General features: G+C 39.0%; 1 protein-coding gene and 1 non-coding gene across 2 annotated transcripts; one reads left to right on the top strand and one right to left on the bottom strand.

Moving 5' to 3' along the window:
• On the top strand, positions 1-2,642 carry LOC140803124 (probable U3 small nucleolar RNA-associated protein 11). The gene is made up of 7 exons (XM_073158818.1): positions 1-56; positions 164-254; positions 359-450; positions 554-659; positions 741-820; positions 1,340-1,423; positions 2,543-2,642. The coding sequence occupies exons 1-7, from the start codon at positions 1-3 to the stop codon at positions 2,640-2,642; spliced, it is 609 nt and encodes a 202-aa protein (XP_073014919.1).
• Positions 2,643-16,969: 14,327 nt separating this feature from the next.
• On the bottom strand, positions 16,970-17,075 carry LOC140804083 (small nucleolar RNA R71). The gene has a single exon (XR_012112042.1). It is a non-coding gene; the product is annotated as a small nucleolar RNA R71 (small nucleolar RNA).
• Positions 17,076-24,322: the final 7,247 nt, after the last annotated feature.

Raw genomic sequence — 24,322 nt, 5'->3', positions numbered from 1 at the left:
ATGTCGTCTTTAAGGAATGCTATTCCAAGAAAAGCTCAAAAGGAGCACGCTCAGCCGTAAGTGTGATTAATTTTTGGGGCCATTAATTTCTTTATTGCCCGTTTTGAAATATTTTGACGTATATTTCCGGTTCACTCAATTGATGATTTGTTGTGTGTACCAGGCATTTGAGAAGGAAATTTGGGCTGCTCGAAAAACATAAAGATTATGTCATTCGTGCACGAGCCTATCACCAGAAGGAGGAGATTTTACTGGTAATTTCTACTACCCTACGTCTTGTTGGTTTTGGTAGCATTTTATGAACGAAATTTGGCGAGTTCTTATTTTATGGTAAGTCGCTTCTGCGTGTTTATAACAGAAACTTAAGGAAAAAGCAGCATTGAGGAACCCAGATGAATTTTACTTCAAGATGATTAAAAGAAAAACTGTTGGCGGAGTCCATAAACCTGAGTAAGCTGGAAAATTTTATTTTTATGAGGTTATCTGTTCTCTTTTGAGGATATTTATTTGAGTGTAATTTGAATATTAGCTGTTGAATGTGGATTTTGTAAAGGAGCCAGGCTAATAAGTACACTAACGAAGAGCTGATGTTGATGAAGACCCAAGACATTGGATATATTTTGCAGAAGCTTCAAACTGAAAAAAGGTTTTATTTTAGAGTTTCTGGTTTTTGGGTCTCGGATTCTCGAGATAGCTGTCATGCAGGTTTTTTATTCTGAAATTTAACTTTTTGGATGCAGAAAATTGAAAGACTTAGTGGTATGCTGCATTCTCTTGACAATCAGTCATCATCCAAACATGTTTATTATGCCGGCAACAGGTGAGTGATCAAGCCCTTTTTCTGCTGATTCTTGATAGTTTTCATACCCATTTTTTAGAGTAGTCAATTTCATGTTATAACAGTTATGTCACCACCAAAGTTTATTCTTTTCTCATTATTAGATATGGTCGCTTCTGATAGCTCAATTAATTTATTTCTTCAAAGTCAATTTATTCCCTTCTGCTTTAGAAAGAACGTCTAATATGTAATCTAGGCAATTAATATAAAACTATCCTTAGGCCAATTTCAAAAGTTCAATGACCAAGGGGCAATGAGACTGTATTCTCTGGAACTTCTGTTTGAATCACTTGAATTCCATGTTTACACTTGTGTGTCTGCAAATGACAGATTTTTTTTTTCATCCAAGACAGTGATTTTGTGGTAATGTACTGGTCACACAAAGTATTAATGCATAAAATGGTGCATGGCAAATATTGCTCAGTAGTATAGAATTTTGAGCTTAGTAGATATTTTTGTGTTTCATGAAGTATGTTGGCTGGCTGTTGATTTTCTTTCTAGGGAGGAGGCAAGAGAAGTACGCAAAAAAGCTTCAGAACAAGGGAACCCATCAGCTTTTAAAGACTTGCCTAAATTTATTTTGAGGTACTGAAAGCTATTTTTTTTAGTCAATTGCCTCCTACGAAATTGGATTGCCAGGTTGATAACCTGTTTCTACTTGCCTCCCCACAATTAATATCCTTACCGAGTACCGAATGATATCATTACCGTCAATCCATAAGCTATATTGCAAAAACGAAGTGGACTACAAATTTTCCTTGACAATCAGAAATAATTTGCTTTAGTCTGTCTGTCCTCACAGCTCTTTCATTTGTCTCTTCACCACCCATACTTTACCCCCTTTAAGTTATCAATACCTCACTTGTTGATTGAATATGGTGATATTTGGCGCCTTGTCATAAGATCTTATTTTTCTTATTGAATTTAGTTTTCAATTTCTACTTCTTTGGTATTCCCTGCTATTGTTCGAGTTTTCTCTTCAAAAACTTTTTTGGATTTGTTGTTCACAAATATATACCAATTGGGAATATCAATCGGATGCTATGTGAGTTAATTATAATTCCATTTATGCGTGCATGATAAATATTTATGGTCGTGTGTCCTTTTTGTCTTTTCTGGACTTTCTACCAGGCTTCTATTTCTTCCCAGAGATCAATACTATCCCGTCATTGTGAGTGTTGTATCTTTGTATAAATTTTATGGGAATTAGGGGATGATACTTTTCTCCATCATTTATCCTTGCCACTTGACAAACTTTGGTTCAAGAAATCGAATTGATACACAAGTGCAAGAGAATTTAAACCCAACTGACGTTTCTTGTATCATGAACTACTATCTATCATATTCCCTAAAGGGTCTTGCTTGTTGGCAATCGTTGCTGCATTTTCCTAAAATTTAATCCTTTTTCTATGATGTATCTTTCTACTTTGATTTTGGGTATTTAGTTTTATTCCAAATGACTTTTCTGTTTCTTGTAGAACATAAGTTTATCGAATCAAATGGTTGGTTATCTGTCCGCCGTGCACAAATCCTTTTCCTTTTGATGAGTTTTGCTTTGGTTGATTTCAAAATTTCTTTTCAGTCTCTCCTTGGCTTTAGGCCTTCATATTACATTTGTTTCTCTTCTACATCGAGGAAGTTAGACTAGAATTTGTGGTTGAGGAGTTTAGTTTAATCGTGTATTGAAACACGGTCAACATGCAGAAAGACGGATTCTTCATATCGAGAGCTAGAGGCTAGAAAAAAACGGTTAAAAGATCTAGATAAAATATACACGGATATGTCTATGCAGAAAGAGTTATAGGTATCAATATTTCTGAGAGTACGTTATACACTTCATTTTTTCCTTGTTTCGCTGTAGGGTAATCATTTTGATGTATCATTGGTGCAGAAAAGGGGTAAGAAACGCAAACTGCGTGAAGATGAAATGGTTAGTCGCACTTCAAGACCCGTGTATAAATGGCGACAGGAAAGGAAACGTTGAATAGAATACTTATATAACGAAGATTTCTTGAATGAGAACCTGAGGAGGGGACGTGCAACAATATCCTGTAGTCATCTGGGAAGCACAATTTTCGTAACTGTGTGGAAACTGCGTGATTTTTTAATCGGAACAACTGTAAACGTTGAAACATAATTTTTCTGTGACAGATGTTGGAAACAAAAGTATACTTCAATGTTTTCATAACCGGATCACCTTCATAACAGGACCGGTGATCGAATCGAAAAACACATGTTGAATTTATGGTGTGACTGAAAATTGTTATATTATATAAAATAATAATATAATATTATAAATAATGAAAAAGATATAGTTACCGATATAGTGATATTTCATGCTTTTAAGTTCCCAAAAATACTCTGCCATTAGAGAAGTCAGATCCATCAAATTTCACTGCGAAGAACTACAATAATGTGTGTAAAGTTTATAGCTTATATTTTCATTGTCGAAATTCTTTTCCATAAAAATATAATAGAAAAAAGTGGGAAAATAGAGTGTTGTTTTGAATGTTTTATATATATATATATATATTTAGAAAACTAACATTTAAAAATATGTTCTATTTAGATATATGTGTAATAAAAGAGTTACTTTGGAGAGAGTTCAAACAAGTTTTATGGTTTATGCATAAGTTTTTAGGTTTGCTACCTTTTGCTATAAAAGGCGAGCAAACTTGGGCCGCCACACATCGATTTGGTATTTAAACAATTCGGTGGTGAACCCAAGTTGGTGATTTATTGTTAAATTTGATCTTGAATTATTTAGTTCTGGCCATATTGATAAGTTGTTTTTGATACTAGGCGAGAATATTGAAGATAAGGCATTTCTAGATTTGATAAAAAGGTTGTTTGAATGTAAGATAGTCAACATTGAATTGGGTGGGGTTTGTTTAGGCAGGGGTCTGCTTCAAGAATCTGCCTTGAGTTCGATGTTGATCAATGTTTACTTTAATGGGTTTGATAAAGAAGTTCAAGAATTACTATTAAACACGAATAAAGAGATTCTTAAGTTCGTGGAAAATGATCTTGTATCGGTTGAAAGAGATTCAGACCATGTTTTTTTATAAGCCATTGAAGATTTATGATGTCCGATTATTGGATGAGATATTGATTGTTACTTCAGGAACAAAGATTGATGGCTTTAGAATTGAAGAATAGAGTAGTGAAGTTATTAGAACGTGATTTGGATTTGAGAGTGGATAAACTTACAACTGTCATTCATAGCGCGGTTCACTACAATTCACTAACACCCGTCGCTATAATAGCGACGGGTTTATGAAAACCGTCGCTATATTAGCGACGTTTTTTCATCAACCGTCGCTAATATTGCGACAATTCCACAAACCGTCGCCCAAGTGCGACGGTCTTGTATTCTACCGTCACTATGTTAGCGACCGTTTTCAATCAACCGTCGCTTAATTTTAGGCGACGGGTTTTATCAAAACAGTCGCTATAGAGCAACAGTTTACATAAACCGTCGCTTAATTTGATAAGCAACGGTTTTCATAAAACCGTCGCTATATAGCGACGGTTCAAGCTAACCGTCGCAATAAGAGCGACGGTTATGCATCAACATTGGAACTTTGCTGAAATTTGCCATGTCTGTTAAATATTTTTTAGAACAAGAATAACTCTGCTCTGATACCACTTGTGGAGGATCGGGTTGAATTTAGCAGGGGGGTTGAATAAACTCAACGACAAACTTAATAAATTCTTCTTTTGATGTGCTAAAATCATGTTAGAGATATTAGCAATTCTTGTTCAAGTTCAAAGACCAGCATATCACAAGATATTGTGCGAAAAACGATCTGTTGGTTAGTGGGTGAAAAATGATAAAGCAGAAAAGCAGTAGATAGCACGAGGTTTGTTTCTGGAAGTTCGAAGATGAATCTTTTACGTCTCCCCTTCTTCTGTTTCCAAAAGGTTTCACTAAAAGCCTTTGTTGAATACAGTACAACAGCTGTACACACCCACTTCAACAGGACTTACCCTTCGCCTATTTAAACTTTTAGCTTTACAACTCAACTTCTTGAATGATCTTAAGTTCTGGAAAAGACTCTTTTCCAGTTACAAATTCTTCTATCAATGAGTTGGTGAAATGAATAGATTAAGAAGATATAACTAAGAATAGCTAGCACAATATGATCTTGATGATCAAAAGTATGCAATGAAGCATGTGCTGCTTTTTCAGTGTTGAGCTTTTTAGATAACTGAAAGTTCTAACAATGCTCGAATGATATTATTGATTCAGATTTTTTGTTTCAACACCGATACACTTGACAAAATACTTCATCTCCATATATAGGCTCCATTTAACGTTTCAAAATCTGAACGGCTCTTTAACTTTTCAGTGGTTCAGCTTTATTGCTTAAAATGGACCCTGCAAAATACATTAAAAATAATCAGTCTCAATTCATACAAAAAATGGTAAACCGTCTTAGATGTTCTCGTATAACATTTAATGGCATTTAAAGAAGCAATAAATGCTAGTATCACGTTAATAGATCAACGGTAATATTTAGAGACTTTGAGATACGCAAGATTCTGTTAGTGTATATTTCGAATTTTGTATCCTTCTAGTTCTGGTTTTAGCTAAGAAATTATTTGTTTAAGCAGTACTTGATAAGTGATGCTACTGGTTTTAGCGCGATCTAAGTGCTTCTGGTTTACATCTACTGGTTTTGTACTAACCCAACATCTACTGGTTTTTCCTTAGCATCTCCACAATAAATTTAATTCTAACAATTCCCCCCTTTGTGGTGATGCCAAAACCTAGATGTTCTGTGTTAGTAAAGTAGAGAAAAGAACGGATTAGATAAACAAAACAATTGATATCCAGAGAAAATCACGTAAAACATAAATTAGTTAATTAGGACACAAAGAGAACTAGTTTGTTCCAATATCTCTGAAGGTAGCTTCAACTGGATTTTGATTCCTTCCAGTTGAATGAGATCTGCTGCTACTTGCTCCAGTTCTATCTTCTTCCCCCTTTTTGGCCCATCAGGAATGACCCTAGCAAGTAGTTCATCCATTCGCCCAGATAAGTTGTGAATGCCATTTGTCAGCATCTCCAGATATGGAGCCTGATTAGAAACTCGATCATTTATAGCAGTGAGAGTTTGAGATTGAGAATCAATCTTGGCATCCATTAGGTCCATGGTAGTGGAGATTGATCGAAACATATCATCATGCTCGGTGATCCAGGTAAGTATGTGCGATTGAGCAAGCATGATTTGACCGGAATTTCTTGAGATAGCCTGTCGAAAAACAATGATCTCAGCATACATTTTATGCATCGATTCCGCCGTGTTCTGTATTTCTTTAGACGTACGGTCTCGGAAGAACTGAGCGTCATGAATTTCTGCGGCATTTTCATAAGATATCCGCTTGACTAAGTCTGAGAGATTTACAAGATCCTTTTGTAGAGCATCAATTTGGAATTCTAGATCAAATGGTTCCACAACTGGGGAAGGAGTTCTTGCTTGCAATCGTTGTTTAGTTTCCTCCATTCTGGCAATGCGCTCAGGAGACTGCAAAGAAGGAATAGAAGAATGTGCAGCTTCTGCTTGAGTCGTAACAGCTGGTTCTGGTTCAGCAGAAGGTCCTTCTGAAGCAGTAGACTGTTCTGTTGGCCTTTCTTTTGTTTGCTGCAAGTCAGCAGCAGGTTCAAATATAGCTTGTGGCTCAACAACAGAGGGTGAATTATGCAACAAAGTTGCCATGTCAGCTTGATGAGCTTCTGAAAAATGCTCAAGTGCTGGAAGAGATGAGGAAGCAGTAGCCATAACGGTAGCATTGGCAGCAGCAGTTGCAGATTCTGGAGAAAGATCAATAGAAGTAGGAATAACTTGACGCAAGTCAACTTGTGCTCTTTGGGTCGGCACAATCGATTCAATTACCTCATCAACAGAGGCCAGATCATGAACAGAGATCAGAGATGATGATTGAGTAGGAACTTCTACAGGTGCAGTAGTACTAGAGACATTGACTTCAGAAGAAGCTTTGGTCGGTTCCACAACTGTCTGACTCTTCAAAATGGTGGGGACAGAAGTGATACTGAACTTTGGAGGCCGAGAAAAGGCCTTTTCCTTATTAGCAATTTGTTCAGATAGAATTGTCAGCTGCTTCGACAAAATTTGAATGACATTCTGGTCATGAAAAGCAGTAGGACTAGAAGAGTCAAAATTTGACTTTAAAGTTTTCAGAACAGTGTCCATCTTCTGCAGTTTGAATTTTTCCAGAATGTAATTTCGACGATTTATAGCTTCTAACACATTTCATGTCCCGGCAGCATCAAAAACCTTTTTCTCATTTTCGACTGTTTGAGCATAAACACCAGTAGTTTTCAAAAAGGTTATTGGATGGTAGACTCGTACCTTAAGCCAATCGTCAAAGAATTTCATATCTTATCTGGTTGAGATCTCAATTTCTTCCAAATGAAGATCAATTGCTGTTTGGATTGAGGAGGGAGCCACCGGTGATTCAGACAACTCAGTAATCTTACCTTTCCCTTTTCAGAAGAGGCAGAGACTACTGGTTTAAAAGCAGAAGAACCAGTAGCTGATTCTCGAATGACCACACCAGAAGTTGGTCTGAAGCTTTGAGCAGGTGAAGGCCCTGATTCAATTAGTTTGGCTTTGGTGGATGAGACAACTGTTGGAAAAACTTGTCGGAGAGGGACATTTTCCAGTTCAGAAAGAGCTGTTGTTTTCTTGGTGCGGATGGTGGTGCATGGCTTCTTCTTGGATGAAGTGGGAGGCAGTGAAGCTTGCTGAGTGGGTGTTGCTGATTCTCCAGATTCCGTTTTGTCAGAATCAGACAAAACCACAACTCGTTTTCGTTTAATTTTCTTTTGTCCCTCAGCCTGAGATTCTCCAATCTCCTTCTTAATGGCCACAAACTCACCAACGGTTGGCTTTGGCCTTAAAGCAAGCACGCTATCAGCATCAGTCATGGTCACCGAAGAACCATCCTCTTCTGTTGTTCCAGAAAAACCAGCATCTTTCAACATTGTACTGATTTGTACAGCAAATCCAGTACTTTTCCTGAGAATCATATCCTTCATAATACGAAACAGAAAACGACCCCAATATACTTTCTTTTCAGAAGTGATGGCCACGATCACTTGAACCTTTTCTTTTGTTAGTTTGTCAAAGGTTCCATCCTTAACTAACAAGGCTTTTGCTACTATATCAACGAGACCTGGTAATCAATTTTCAGTAGCTTCTTGAAGCATGAGGGTGAAAGTTCTTCTCCTGTGGCTGAAAAATTTGTCAAGGCGATGGACATGTCTTTCTTTGATATGTCCGAGAGCTCGGAAAGTACAGAAATCGGTAGGAAGAAAGTGGAACCGAGAAGTGCATCATCAATAGAGATTGATGCATCTCCCTGTGTATAGGTAATCTTTCCTTCCACAACTTCTGCTTTAGCATAGAAATCTAGAATAGCAGACTTGTAGATAACAGCAGGCGATTCCAAGAATTTTCGAAGCCCAGACTTTTCCAATGATTTGAACATCTTGACAAGATTATCATCCTTAATAGTTAAAACAGATGCAAAATTCACCTGATAAGCAATCAAAGTATAAGCTGCGATCATTTCTAAGTTTGAGAGAGAAAAGAGGTATATTAGCAGTAGATGTGAGAAAGCAGTAGAGGCAAGGAAATAATCTGAGTCGTAAAGCGTAATGAAGACGAAAAATGATCAGTTAACAAATGATATGTACAGCCGTTAGTAAACATAGGGACACATGTCGATATGTTAGTAGAGATAGAGGCAAATGTGTCAGTTATTCTACTCATTTCAAAATGTTTTAAAAAAATTGGCGGGCTGTCCGAGGCGGTTGCTAAATGAAAAACATAAGCTGATTTGTCGTTTTATGATAACATCTACTGGAATTGGATAAGGTGCTAAAACAAATGGAGCACTTCAAAAACTTCTGATAGATATATTGTTTTATCGAAAAGACAAATCAGTTTCTAATATAAATGTCATAAAGATGTTCCCCCTCAATTAATGCAGTAATAATGGATATTAAACACCAGGCGACCCTTGGAAATCTTTTCAATCTAAACTGTTGAATTTGAACAGTCGCAATGATCCTTATCTCCTTTGAATATCACTATAAATGCCTGCAAGGAGTAAACAAGGTTAAGTATACATTTAAATAAAACTCGAATGAAAAAAAATAAAAGTAAAATCTGATCCAGAAGCCGAAGCAAGAATGTTCAAACGACAGCTTGCTGCGAAGAGGATGTTGGAAGAAGTCATTCTGTACATAATGATCCTTGGATCAAACTCCTGGAGTTGTAATATCGACAATCAAAGAGATTGTTTGCTTTCATTAAGATTGAGATGTAGCATCAATCCCTTTCAGAAGCATTCTAATGCAATAAGAGAGTGCTGGTGGATCGATGATGCTGATATCTTCTGTGAGGCATCTGATTATACATTAGTGCTGACAAGACCCAAGCTTGCTAGATTCTTACAAGACCCAAGCTTGCTGGAATCTTTTCGAAGAAGACCCTCCTTTTCTTGATGAAATACTTTGCGACAAATGCTACAAGCTGCTGATATTACTGAAGACATGATCTTAATTAGTCTAGAATTTCAGAAGACGTTTCGATTGTCTTGAAATTTTTTTAACTTCTCCTTTGTTTGATGTAATGGGAAGATTTCTAATAATAGCTTCTACTGGAAGATGAAAAAAAAAAATTCCTTGTTTTGTTAATGAAACAAAATACCTTCTGCATCTGACACAAAATCACAGAGAACCAGAATAAAGTTTTACCTAAATTAGTGCAATTATTTAATGATAATACTTGGTAACTGAACCGATGATAGCTTTATATGGGATGCTTCATATTCTTTACTGTAGGCAAGACTATTTTGAACTTTGGTGCCTGGTTTGTCATCTATAAATATGAATCAAGTGGGTAAACCAGATAGTCATTCTTAAGAGAAATGGCAAGAGGTAATAGTCCTAATTTGGCCGAGGAGTTTATGAAGGAGGCGATTGCTGCAAGGAAACAAGCAATAGAATACAAGGTGCTGATGAAAACACTTGCCACTTGGACTAAGGTCCATGAGCTTCGATCCTCCTTTGAAGCTGGGTTGTTGGCTACTACCAAACATCTGGTAGCAATGGAGAAGTATTATCGACGTCTCCATAGTGCTGATAGCGCAGACGTTTTCTCTGATGATGGCGTCTACCTCCTCATGCTCTTAAAGAAGCAGAGGACTCTGAAAAAGATTGCTTTTTCAGAGGAGTTCTTGCGTACCTCCACCGAAGAGCTGACCACTTGATTGGCATTCTGGAGAGAGTACATTAAGGAAGAAGTTAAGGATGTACGCCCCCGCTTTTATTATTAATAAAACTTCATATTTTGTCTACTGATTGTCTCCTTCGCTCAGTTTTTATTTTCTACAAACTAAAACTTGAACAACCACAAAAGAAAATTAATCCATACTATATAAATGAGATGAAGACAACAAATAATTAAGTTAAATCTATCAATCCAAGTGTATTTCGAGAATAAGAAAACTTATTCTCTGGCAGAGGTTTAGTAAATATGTCTGCTGCTTGCTGATCAGTAAGAACGTATTCCAGACGAATGTTCTTCTTTTGCACATGATCTCTAATGAAATGATGTCTGATATCAATGTGCTTAGTTCTGGAATGGATTACTGGATTATGCGATATAGCAATTGCACTGGTATTGTCACAAAATATAGGTGATTCAGAAGCTTGAACTCCATAGTCTTTAAGTTGTTGTTGTATCCAAAGTATTTGAGAACAACAGCTTCCAGCAGCAAGATATTCTGCTTCTGCAGTAGACGTGGCTATGGAAGTCTGCTTTTTGCTAAACCAAGAGATCAACCTATCACCAAGAAATTGACAAAAACCACTTGTGCTTTTCTTATCCAGTTTACATCCTGCATAATCAGCATCTGAGTATCCAATAAGATTAAACGACGAATCCTTGGGATACCAGAGACCTACATTTTGAGTTCCTTTCAAGTACTTTAAAATACGTTTAGCAGCACTATAATGAGATTGTTTGGGGTTAGATTGAAATCTCGCACTAATACAAACAACAAACATAATATCGGGTCTACTGGCAGTAAGATATAATAATGATCCAATAAAACCACGATACTGAGTTACCTCTACTGGAATTCCCCCTTCATATTTATCAAGTTTGGTAGACGAACTCATAGGAGTGGAAGCAGCAGAGCATGCTTCCATCCCAAACTTTTTCAGTAGTTCTTTTGTATACTTAGCTTGATTTATGAAGATTCCAGTATCAAGTTTCTTGATTTGAAGTCCTAAGAAAATGTTAATTCTCCCATCATGCTTATCTCGAACTGTTCCTGCATTAACTTAGCAAACTTTGCACATAACTTGGGGTTAGTTGACCCAAATATGATATCAACAACATAAATCTGAACAAATAATATGTGCTTGTTTTTGACTAGGGTAAACAAGGTCTTATCTACGGTACCAACAATGAAATCATGATTAATGAGAAATTGTGAAAGTGTGTCGTACCAAGCCCTAGGTGCTTGTTTCAGACCATACAATGCTTTGTATAATTTAAAAACATGATTTGGTAATAAATGATTAGAAAATCTGGAGGCTGTTCAACATAGACTTCCTCTTGTAGTAGACCATTAAGAAACGCACTCTTCACATCCATTTGATATACTTTGAAGTTTTTGAAAGCAGCAAAGGCTAAAAATATTCTGATAGCTTCGAACCTAGCTACTGGTGCAAAGGTTTCATCATAGTCTATTCCTTCTTCTTGTCTGAATCCTTGTGCAACCAGTCTTGCTTTGTTTCTTACAACTGTTCCTTCCTCATTTAGTTTGTTTCTGAATACCCACCGAGTTCCAATGACATCTTGGTGAGAAGGTCTAGGTACTAGAAACCAAACCTTATTCCTCTCAAATTGATTCAGCTCTTCTTGCATAGCTTATATCCAACTAGGATCCAGAAGAGCTTCTTCAATCTTCTTTGGTTCATCTTGAGAAATAAAAGCAGCATGCATGTATTCATTTATCATCTGTCTTCTGGTCCTTAGTGGAGCTGCTGGATTTCCAATTACCAAAGATGGAGGGTGAGATTTTTTCCAAATAAAATGATTTAGATTATCTTCATACAAAGCAGTAGATTGTTTTGGAGTATCGGCTGCTGGTTCTGAAATGTTAGTTGCTGGTTCTGGAATGTCAGCTGCTGGTTCTGGATTTTGAATATCCTTGACACTTGCTTCTGCATCATCTTCACTGTCTAATTCTAGATGAACTCTGTCTAACCTTCTACTTAAATTAGATATGTTAGTAATTTCGGAAGCACTGCTGTCTTCATCAAAGACAACATGAATAGATTCTTCAACATTGAGTGTTTTATTATTGAAGATTCTAAAAGCCTTACTAACTGCAAAATATCCAAGAAATAAACCAGTGTCAGATTTTGAATCAAAATGCAGCTAAATAATTTTTGCCATTATTATGCACAAAACATCTACAACCGAAAACATGAAAGTAAGATACGTTCGGTTTACTTCCTTTCCATATTTCATAGGGAGTCTGATCGTTTCTCTTGTTGATCATTGTTCTGTTTTGTCTGTAGCAAGCTGTATTAATAGCTTCTGCCCAGAAGAGTTGAGAGATGTCTGCATCTGCTAGCATTGTTCTAGCAGCTTCTTTAAGTGTTCTGTTTCTCCTCTCAGCTACTCCATTTTGTTGAGGTGTCCTGGAAGCTGAATATTCATGATGAATGCCCTGTTCATCTAGATATATCTCAAGAATCTTGTTAGTAAATTCAGTACCTTGATCACTTCTGATTCTAATGACAGAAACTGATTTTTCATTCTGAATCTTTTTCAGAAGTTTGATCAGGAGGCTACTGGTTTGATCTTTTACAGCAAGAAAAATTACCCAAGTAAATCTAGAGAAATCATCAACCACAACAAGGGTGTATTTCATTCTCCCTAAGCTCATAATAGGGATTGGACCAAATAAGTCCATATGTAATAATTCTAAACATCTTGAGGATGATTTGCTGCCTTTATTTTTGAAGCTAGATCTTACTTGCTTACCAAGTTGACATGCAGAACATAAATGATTCTTAATAAATTTTATGTCTGGCAATCCATCAACTAAGTTCTGCTTTTTGAGATTGTTAATAGACTGGAAGTTCAGATGATTCAATCTTTTGTGCCACAACCAATGTTTATCACTTAAAGATGCAATTAAACATGTAGGGGCAATGATATGATCTATGTTCCATGAAATTTTATAGGTGTTGCCTTTTCTTATTCCGGTTAAAACAGTAGAATCATCAGCATTTTTAACTGTGCAAGTGTGCTTCTGGAATGCTATGAAAATCCATTATCACATAATTGACTAATACTGATCAAGTTATAACAAAGATTTTCAATTAAGAGCACATCCTTAATAGTAATGTTACCATGGATAATCTTACCCTTACCAACGGTTTTACCTTTTGAGTTGTCCCCAAAGGTTATCTCTGGTCCGACACAATTTACTACTTCTGATAGTAGACTCTTCTGTCCAATCATATGTCTTGAACATCCACTGTTCAAATACCACATTGAGCTACTGATCTTGGTTTTCTTCACCTGTTCCTGCAAATACAAATTTTAGTATCTGGTACCCAATATATTTGCGTCCAATCCTTATTAGTCCCTTTGGAACCCACATTTGTACACTTTTCGTACTTCAGGTATCCATGGAGGTGTGTGCAACAGAGAGTTTGTTATTTCTAACATTATGCATCTTAGCATGTTGTTCTTCCCTTCTGTTTCTGTTGTCCGGCCTGTATCTCTTCTGAACAGGTCTAGAATTGTAGTACTGGTAGTTTTTAACCTTCATAGGAGGTTGTCTTCCTGAGTTGAATCCTCTTCTGATTCTAGAACTCTGGTCAACTCTTTCTTTAGGTTCAACATAACCCAGACCATAATGCATTCTTTTGTTCATCTGATTTACATTCCTTTCAAATGAGGAAGTAGGTACTTCTGGTTTCTGTACCACACTGGATTTCACAAAATGAATGTACTTCCCTTTGCACATATCCAGTTTTGGCTTAGTATTCGTTTCAGAAGTGCCTTCATTATTACAAAATCCGAGACCACTCCTGTCTACAGATTGTTTTTGTAACTCTTGCATCTTTTCCAGTGAAATAGAAGACTTGTTCCAAACATTCACCAGTAGTGATAACTTCTGGTTTTCAAAAAGCATCGTCTGGTAATCTACTTTTTCTCTTTCATTCTCCGTTTTTAATTTACTCATCTCGACTTGTAAATCATTACAGCTGTCTACTTGCAAGCAAGTTAACTTACTGTTATGATCTTTCAAGTTCTGATTTTCGATCTTAACTTCCTCGAATGATTGAGAAAGTCTAGAATACTCTTCTACCATGTCGTGTAATGCTTTGACTAACTCAGTGCGTGTAAATTCATCAAAATCAAAGTCAAATACCTCTCCAGATGTCGAGGTTGAATCAGTATTTACCATCAGACATTTGATCTCATCTTCATCACTTTCACTTGAATGGCTTTCAGAACCAGAAGATTCAGAACTTGAGTCTGCCCATTTGGAGTTACTTTCTTCTGCAATCATTGCCTTTTTGTCTCTTCTGGTCTTTTTATCATTGCGTTTGAAACCCTTCTTTCTCTGGTCATCCTTCTTTGGTTTTGGACAATCAGCAATGAAGTGTCCAACTTTTCCACAGTTAAAGCATGCCATATCACTAGGTGATGATTCCTTTTTAAAATTAAGGTTGGGACTTTGAAATGTTTTGTGATTCTTTCTCATGAATCTAGAAAACTTCTTAACAAATAATGACATTGCGTCATTGCATATCTGTTCAGCACTTCTCTCAGAAGTGTTCTCTATAGCAGTAGCAGAAGATGAACTTGGGGCAACTGTAGTAGTAGATTTAATAGTAGCTGCGAGAGCTTTGGTTGGTGGATTTTCTAAGGGCTCTTCTCCACTTCGAACTTCAAGCTCAAACTCATATGCCTTTAAATCCGAGAACAAGTCATGCAATTTGATAGAGCTGGATTTTACTTGTTTTTCATATCGTGTTTTGTTGCATTGTGTTGCATTTATCACTTATATTTTGTGCATTTTGTGTTGTTTTAGCATAATCTATGTCTTTGTGTCGCTCATGTGTTTAGGGGCGAAAATGCAGAGATTTGTGAAGAAACTGAAAAAAGAGGAAGAAAGTCAAGAGAGCCATCCGCCCGGGCGGATATTTATGTCCGTCGGGCGCGTCAAAGAAAAGAAAAAAGATGAATTTGCGTAGACCCTCCGCCCGGGCGGAAACTTACATCCGCCCGGGCGCGTCAAATGAAAATCGAAGAGCTGAATCTGCGAAGACCATCCGCCCGGGCGGAAACTTACATCCGCTCGGGCGCGGGTGTATTTTTGGAAAAAATACCAGACGATTCCATTCTTTATTTTCGAGAGGGGATGATATGGTAAGGTCTAGGGGATGACTTGGAAGAGATTCAGACTTGATTTTGGAGCCGCCACAAGCTTTTGGAGAGAACTTTGCGCTTGGATTGAAGATTCGAAGTTTTTCTGAGCATCGTTCTTTCGCAGATTTCGTCTCGCCTAGTATTTCTAATCTAGTTTCTTTCATTTTAAACATTGTTGCATTTATGTTTACTATGAATTCTAGTAGTTAAACTCATTATTTGTTGGGATTAAAGGGGATCCTACACCGAACGTTGATTTGAGTTATTTTATATTTCGATCGTGCGTTATTCTTGATTTTACTACTGTTTTATCGTGTCATTAAAGCGTAGCTACTTTAACGACGTTTTCATATCACGAGTGAGTTCGAGAGAATAACGAGTGATAGGATCGAGTAGTATAATCCGCGGATCTACAATTTACATAGATATATGAACTTGATACGTGCCGATAATCATAGTCCTAAGGGTCGAAAATTAGGGGCTTTCATAGATCGAAATGCGATTCACTCTTGATAAATAATTAAAGACGTTTAATTACTTCATTGAGTCGAATTAGTTTGGCATTACTCGAGAGAGAGTGTTCAATAGAATAGGAAATCCTGTCGGAAGCGTAGATCACGATCGAACGAATTAATTAATTAACGAGGGGTAGGTGAACCGAGATTCCCAACAAATCCATTTCTCATTGAATTTAACTCAATCATTTTAGATATAAATTATCATTCATTACTTGTTGAATCCTTTTAATTGCATATTTATTTGAGTTTAGTAGGAATAATCAGACAACTCAATTTTCGTTGCTAAATGTTAAATAACTGAAAATAATAATTGTTAAACACAGTCTTCAGTGGAACGATACTCGTACTCACGTACACTATATTATAACTTGACATCGTGCACTTGCGATAAATTTTGAGCATACAAAATCATATTTTTATTGGGGATTTTAATGTGCAAGTTTTGCTCGATCAAGTTTTTGGCGCCGTTGGTGGGGCCTGTTAATCTACAATTTTATTCTTATTTATTTTCTTTAGCATTATTTTATTTCTCTTGAAATAACACGTCATATTTTATTACAGATATCCCTTCCAGTGCATGCCAAAGTCACTTGACGTGGAGCTTGAGTTCGATCCTGAAATTGAAAGAACCTTCCGCAGGAGAAGACGACAACAGAGGCTTAAAGAACTGATGGAGAGACACGAGCCAGAACGTGAGGAGGAACAACGTGAAAATAGACAAGTCGAGATGCCACGCCGCATACCAATGCTGGAGTATGCACAACCTTCTTTGGAGGGTGCACGCCCTAGCATTGTGAGACCTATCGTGCGGGAAAATCACTTTGAAATCAAGCCAGCCATAATCCAGATGATTCAGAACACAGTCCAATTCGGAGGAACTGCAGTGGATGATCCAAACACGCACATCGCGGATTTTCTTGAAATCTGCGATACTTTTAAATTCACTGGAGTTTCTGATGATGTTGTTAGGTTGCGTTTATTTCCTTTCTCATTACGTGATAAAGCTAAAGCGTGGTTAAATTGTTTGCCTGTAGGTTCGATCGCTACATGGGAGGACATGGCGAAAGCATTTCTCATCAAATACTTCCCTCCCTCCAAGACCATGAAGCTGCGGGCAGACATTACAACATTTGCTCAATTCGATCAGGAATCTTTATATGAGGCATGGGAACGCTTCAAGGACCTACTACGAAGATGCCCACATCACGAGTTACCACTTGGGTTAGTCGTTCAAACATTTTATTACGGTTTGCTTACTCCTAACCGTACTATGATAGATGCTGCTGCTTGTGGAAACCTTTTGAGGAAGACTGCGGAAGAAGGATATGAGTTGTTGGAGGAGATGGCTGCCAGCAGTTATCATCCTCAATCTGACAGGAACAACCAGCGGAGAAGTACAGGAGTTCACCAGGTAACTGATTTTTCTGCTATTACTGCACAACTTGATGCATTGAACAGGAAGCTGGATGGCTTGAACGTGGGTGGCACAGCTATGCGTCTTCAAGAGATATTCTGTGAAAAGTGTGGAGGTGAAAACTATGCAAAGGATTGTCAAGACGACAATCCATTCTATGTGCAAAATGAGGCACCAGTGAATCAAGTGGGAGTCCAAAACCGCCCAAGGCATGACCCTTATTCGAACACATACAATCCTGGGTGGAGGCAACATCCTAACTTCTCATGGGGGCGGTCAAAACAGTCAGAATCGACCGCAAGGAGGACAACAATATGGCAAACAACCGATGTACAGATCTGACCCTCCTAGAGAAGAAAAGTCCAACTTGGAGCAAATGATGTCTAAGTTTATTTCATCCACTGAAACTAGACTTCAAAATCAGGATGCGTCGATAAAGGGGCTTGAAAATCAGATTGGTCAGTTAGCGAAGATGATAGCGAGTAGAGAGCAAGGCACCTTGCCAAGTAACACAGAGACTAATCCAAAAGAGCAAGTGAAGGCTATTGATTTGAAAAGTGGGAAAGTTTTGGAGTCAAGGGAAAAAGAGAAAACTCAAACAGTGGACGAGCAAACTGCGACATCTAAAGGTAAGTCTCCTAACTCTACACTAGCACCCACTTCACAACCAAAAATTGTTATTCCTCCACCTTTCCCTGCAGCATTGAAAAGAGCGAAACTGGATGCACAATTCGGTAAGTTTCTTGAGGTGTTTAAAAAATTGCATATCAATATTCCCTTTGCTGATGCTTTAATGCAAATGCCTAGTTATGCTAAATTTTTTAAGGATATTTTAGCAAATAAGAGGAAGTTAGAGGGTCACATGACAGTGAACTTAACTGAAAATTGCTCCGCTTTGTGCAAAACAAAATCCCACCGAAGCTAAAAGACCCAGGGAGTTTCTCTATTCCTTGCATGATTGGTGATGTTATTTTTCATAAAACATTATGTGATCTTGGTGCAAGTATTAATCTGATGCCATTGTCTGTGTTTAGGAAACTTGGGTTGGGAAAGCCTAAGCCGACGAGGATGTCCCTGCAACTGGCTGACAGATCTGTCAAGTACCCCCGCGGAGTGATTGAGGATGTGCTAGTGAAAGTGGACAAATTCATTTTTCCTGCAGATTTCGTGGTGCTCGACATGGAGGAGGATACATAGATGCCTCTAATTTTGGGGAGACCATTCCTTGCGACTGGCAAGGCACTGATTGATGTACAAGAAGGGAAGTTGAGATTGCGAGTGGGCGAGGATGAGATTACTTTTGATGTCTTTAATGCACATAAGCACACACTGCATTTTGATAGCTGTTTTAGAATTGATGCTTTTGACTCTCTTGTGTCTCACTATGTGCGGGATGCTTTTAGGGACCCTTTGGAGGCCACTATCACTACTGAGTTGGGAGATGAGGAATTGGATGATGAAAGAACTGAAATTGTGGCACATCTCAATGCCAACCATCCATGGAGAAAGCCAATGAAGATGCGACTGGAGGACCTAGGAGAACGCAGATATTTGATCCCTCCAAAGGTGAGCATCGAGGAGCCACCGATGCTTGAACTCAAACCCTTACCTCCGAACTTAAAGTACGCATTTCTAGGTGAGAATAACTCGTTTCCTGTCATTATTTTTGCTGCTTTGACAGATGCTATGGAGGACAAATTGTTGCAAGTTCTCAAAGAGCACAAAAGGGCATTCGCTTGGAAGGTGGCAGACATCAAGGGAATCAGTCCATCGATATGCATGCATAAAATCTTGATGGAAGAAAAGTACTCACCTCTTGTGCAACCTCAAAGACGACTAAATCCAAAGATGCAAGAGGTAGTGAAAGCAGAAACTATTAAGCTTCTAGATTCAGGTATTATCTACCATATTTCCGATAGTGTTTGGGTAAGTCCGGTTCAATGTGTGCCTAAGAAAGGTGGGATTACGGTGATCACCAATGAAAAGAATGAACTTATTCCCACGAGAACTGTTACGGGGTGGAGAGTGTGTATTGACTATAGGAAGCTGAATGATGTCGCCCGTAAGGACCATTTTCCCCTTCCCTTTATTGATCAAATGTTGGAGAGATTAGCGGGGCATGAATTTTATTGTTTTCTAGATGGGTATTCAGGGTATAATCAAATCACAATTGCACCTGAGGACCAAGAGAAAACCACTTTCACTTGTCCTTATGACACGTTTGCTTTTCGCCGAATGCCTTTTGATCTTTGTAATGCACCTGCTACATTTCAGCGTTGTATGACTGCTATATTCCATGATATGATTGAAACCTTTCTTGAAATATTTATGGATGATTTTTCTATCTTTGGTGCAACGTTTGATGAGTGCTTGCAGAATTTGAGATCCGTGTTGAGAAGATGCGAGGAAACGAACTTGGTGCTCAATTGGGAAAAGTGCCATTTCATGGTACAAGAGGGAATTGTGTTAGGGCACAAGGTTTCGGAGCAAGGAATTGAGGTGGACAAAGCAAAAATTGAAGTCATAAAGAACCTACCACCACCAGCCTCAGTAAAGGGAGTTAGAAGTTTTTTAGGCCACGACGGTTTCTATCGGCGGTTCATCAAAGATTTTTCTAAAGTTGCCAAACCTCTATTTTCTCTCTTATGAAAGATATGCCCTTTGATTTTAATTCTAACTGCTTGCAGGCATACGAGGATTTAAAGGAGCGCTTGGTGACGGCTCCTGTCTTGGTGGCACCGGATTGAGATCTGCCTTTCGAGATCATGTGCGATGCCAGTGATGCTGCGATTGGTGCTGTCCTCGGCCAAAGACGGAACAAGGTATTCCACACCATATACTATGCAAGTAAGACTCTAGATGAAGCACAATTAAATTATGCCACCACTGAAAAAGAGTTACTTGCCGTAGTGTTTGCACTTGATAAATTTCATGCATATCTTGTTTTGTCAAAAGTCATTATTTACACAGACCACTTTGTACTGAAATATTTTCTTGCTAAAAAAGATGCAAAGCCACGCTTACTTCGGTGGATCTTATTGTTACAAGAGTTTTATTTGGAAATAAAAGATAAGAAAGGTGTTGAGAATGTGGTAGCGGATCATTTATCTAGACTAGAGCTTGTTAGTAATGACTGTGTAGATCAAGCTATTAACGATTGGTTTCCTGACGAGCAACTGTTTGAGATGAAACATTGTCCATGGTATGCAAATTTCGCTAATTTTCTTGTCACAGGCACACCTCCACCAAACCTATCGTTTCACCAACGAAAGAAATTCTTTTCTGACGTGAAATACTATTTTTGGGAGGAACCGTTTTTGTTTAAAATTTGTGCAGATTCCATGATAAGACGGTGTGTTGCTGAGGAAGAGTTTGATCAAATTCTCAACAATTGCCATGACCGTGAGGTAGGTGGTCATTTCGGACCAACAAGGACGGCATCCAAGGTACTTGAATGTGGCTTTTATTGGCCAACTCTCTTTAAAGATTCTCGTTCTTATGTTCTACATTGTGATAAATGCCAGCGGTCAGGTAACATCTCTAACCGTCATGAAATGCCTTTAAATAACATCATTGTATGTGAGGTTTTTGATGTGTGGGGAATAGACTTCATGGGACCGTTCCCTAGTTCTTTCACGAAAAAATACATCTTGGTGGCGGTGGACTATGTGTCTAAGTGGGTAGAAGCGGAAGCGTATGCCACTAATGATGCTCAAGGGGTCCTAAAATTTTTAAAGAAAAACATTTTTAACCGATTTAGAACACCACGAGCAATCATTAGTGATGGTGGCACGCATTTTTGCAACAAACTATTTGAAAAACTTTTGAGCAAATATGGTGTCACACATAAGATATCTATCCCTTATCATCCCCAGACGAGTGGTCAAGTGGAAGTGTCTAACCGAGAAATTAAGCGGATTCTGGAAAAAGTGGTAGGTGTCAATAGGAAAGATTGGTCGGTGAGGTTAGACGATGCTTTTTGGGCATATAGGACTGCTTTTAAAACACCTATAGGCACTACACCGTATAGGCTTTTGTTTGGTAAAGCATGTCATCTACCTGTAGAGTTAGTGCATCGGGCATATTGGGCAACAAAAGCACCGAACTTTAACTTTGCTGATGCAGGTGAACAACGTTTGCTTCAACTAGATCAGTTGGAGTAATTCCGGAATCTGGCCTATGATCTAGCACTGTCATACAAAGAAAAGACAAAGAAGGCTCATGATAGGCGGATCATCGAAAGAGAATTCAAAGAAGGTGAAAGAGTCCTACTCTACAACTCCCGGTTGCGACTATTTCCCGGAAAATTGAAGTCACGATGGTCCGGTCCATTCTTGATCTCGAAAGTTTATCAATCGGGAGCGGTAGAGTTGAAAGATGGGAAGGATGGGACATTTACGGTCAATGCCCAGCGCCTTAAGCACTACATGGGTGGCACAATTGAGCCACAACTTGGAATCACCCAGTTCCAAGACATACCGAACTGAGACGGACCGACAGTCAAGCTCTCGACTATAAATTGAGAACTACTTTTCCTCCCTTCTCTTGCATTTGATTTAATTTTTATTTCGTGTCGATTTGCTTGTTTTCTCTTGCTTTTGTTTTGTTTTATTTAAAAAAAAAAAAATTTGGTGTGCACAGCCGTGAAGCTTCCGCCCGGGCGCAACTTTTTTTTAAAAAAAATCCATGTCGTGAAGCTTCCGGCCGGGCGCGCTTTTTTTAAAAAAAAAAAAAAATTCCAGGACCATCTGCCCGGGCGGAAACTTACATCCGCCCGGGCGCGCCCCTTTTCAAAAAAAAAAAAAATTCAAGGAACATCCGCCCGGGCGCGCCCCTTTTCAAAAATAAATCGAGGAACATCCGCCCGGGCGGAAACTTACATCCGCCCGGGCGGATCGCGCAGACTTAAAAGTCTGTAGCCCTTTCTCTTTCTCCCCCATTCGAACCCTACTCCTCCCTCCTCAAATTTTCGCCCCTCATCTCTAAATCTTGCTCAAATCTCTTGCCTTGCACAAATTTCAGGACAATCTTGGGTCACCATCTTCACCAAACATCAGGAAGTGAGTTTTTCCAGTCAAGATTTGAATTTTTCGGCCACCACTGCTTTATTCCGGCTGCCGCCACCGATTTCCAGCAAAACATTCTCCGGCGACCCGCTTATTGCTCCGGGCTACTTGTACTCTCCCCAAATAATCAACAACGATGGCACCTAAAAAGGCTCGGGTAAGTCACGATGCTTCGTCTTCGCCATCTCATACCTCTCAATTATTTGTGAATACTGCTGTTAGGGAACGATATGAGCATGCGAAAATACATAGAGCCCCGATTCGGGAGCGAGGTTTCCAACTGGAGCAGTTTACCCTTATTATCAATCAAACTGCGAGTAGGGGATGGGGTAAATTTTGTGCCCAACCCCAAGCCGCAGTGGTACCTGTTGTACGCGAATTTTATGCTAATGCGGCTGAACGGAGTGACAATAAGGCATTTGTGAGGGGGAAATTAGTGGATTTCAGTTCATTCGAAATTAATAGGGTGCTCGAAACGCCGGCGGTAGACGATTCGTTGTATACGGCATGGGTGGCGGACCCCAATCTCGACTTGATGATGCAAAAAATCTGTTTTCCGGGGTCTCCGTGGAAGACACCGGGGTCGTACACATGTTTCGCTGAAAAATTTCTACTAGTCCCGGCGGCAATGTGGTATGCCTTTCTTGCCACACGATTGATGCCAGTCGGGCACACGAGTGAAGTCCAGCGGGACAGGGCACTGTTGATATATGCGCTGATTACACATTTGCCACTCAATGCGGGAAAGATCATTCACTCACAAATCCAGCTGAGCATCCATAATCCAAATGTGGCGTTATTCTTTCCCCACATCATCACCGAGCTATGTGCGGGCGCTGGGGTGGTTTTTCAGGACGACGATGAGTGGCTGCCACCGACCAAGGTTCTCGACGACGCCAGCTGGCTACAGAAGACCGCGGTGCGGCGGAAGGCGTTCCCTCAGTTTGGTCCTATATGGTGCAGTTTGACCTTTGATCCACTACCAGAGCAGCCTCCACCACCGGCCCCGTGTCCTAGACGACGCCTTCTGCATGAGAGGATGGATGAATTTGCGGCATTTGCTGATCATCAGCTTCAGTGGCAGGCGGTGAGTCAGACTTATCAGACCGCCACTAACGCCATGGTCCGTTTATCCCTGAGCCACAGCAGTGTCGACCCATCCCTTCTCCCACCACCCATACCAGCCTTCCCGCCGCCGTTTCAGTTTCATTATGCCGACGCACCGGTGCCAGACGCTGGCGTCGCTCCCCTGGAGGAGCACGAGGAGGAGGATCAGTGAGAGGGGAGTCACTTCTATCCCTTCTTTTCTTTCGCGCATTTCCTTTCTATCATTTTTTATATTTCTAATTTTGTTGCATGTTTCAGTCTTATTGCAAAGGTTTTGTTATGAACTATCTGTCGCTGTTCTATCGTCTGTTGCATCGGGGACAATGCTTGACTTTAGTATTGGGGGGTGGATGGGTGTTGTGTCGTTTTTGTCGTTTTGTGTTGTGTTCGTATTGTTCGTTGGCATGTAGTTTTAGTTGTTTTGCTTATCTTTGTGTGGCAGCCGACAGTGTTCGATATAGTACTTGTTAGCCAAGGATGATTAAGAAGTGATGAGACATGCCCTGTTGATCGTCTACTCGCATTTCTTTAGCACTTACTGTGGTAGAGACATGAAGTTTTATTTCGAGTATTGAACTCTCTTTACACGAATGTTAGAACTAAAAGCATGCATGATAAGATGGTGAAAATTTTAAACTAAAGTGGGGAACAAAGATGTTTGACGGTGTGAATTGAGCTTGACTATATTCTCTTGAATCGAGGTATCTATCAGCAACAAAAAAAAAAGAGAAAGTTGGAGATGTAACGTGTGGGGGAGCCGAATAAAGGAATGAAATCCTATTCCTGGCTAAAGTTGGAGATGTAAGGTGTGGGGGAGCCGAATAAAGGAATGAAATCCTATTCCTGGCTACAAATGTAAAACATGGATTTGA

This window comes from Primulina eburnea, chromosome 10 (genome assembly GCF_022965805.1).
Source record: "Primulina eburnea isolate SZY01 chromosome 10, ASM2296580v1, whole genome shotgun sequence".
Taxonomy (NCBI): Eukaryota; Viridiplantae; Streptophyta; class Magnoliopsida; order Lamiales; family Gesneriaceae; genus Primulina; species Primulina eburnea.
Note: the sequence above shows the minus strand (reverse complement) of the source record. Positions and strands in the feature narration are given on the sequence as shown.

What these genes read in the sequence shown, in the direction of transcription:
- LOC140803124 (XM_073158818.1), top strand. Translation starts at nt 1, where the DNA reads ATGTCGTCTTTAAGGAATGCTATTCCAAGAAAAGCTCAAAAGGAGCAC. An exon ending in AGAAGGAGGAGATTTTACTG is followed by an intron (nt 255 to 358) that starts GTAATTTCTACT and finishes TGTTTATAACAG; the next exon opens with AAACTTAAGGAAAAAGCAGC. An exon ending in GTTTATTATGCCGGCAACAG is followed by an intron (nt 821 to 1,339) that starts GTGAGTGATCAA and finishes TTTTCTTTCTAG; the next exon opens with GGAGGAGGCAAGAGAAGTAC.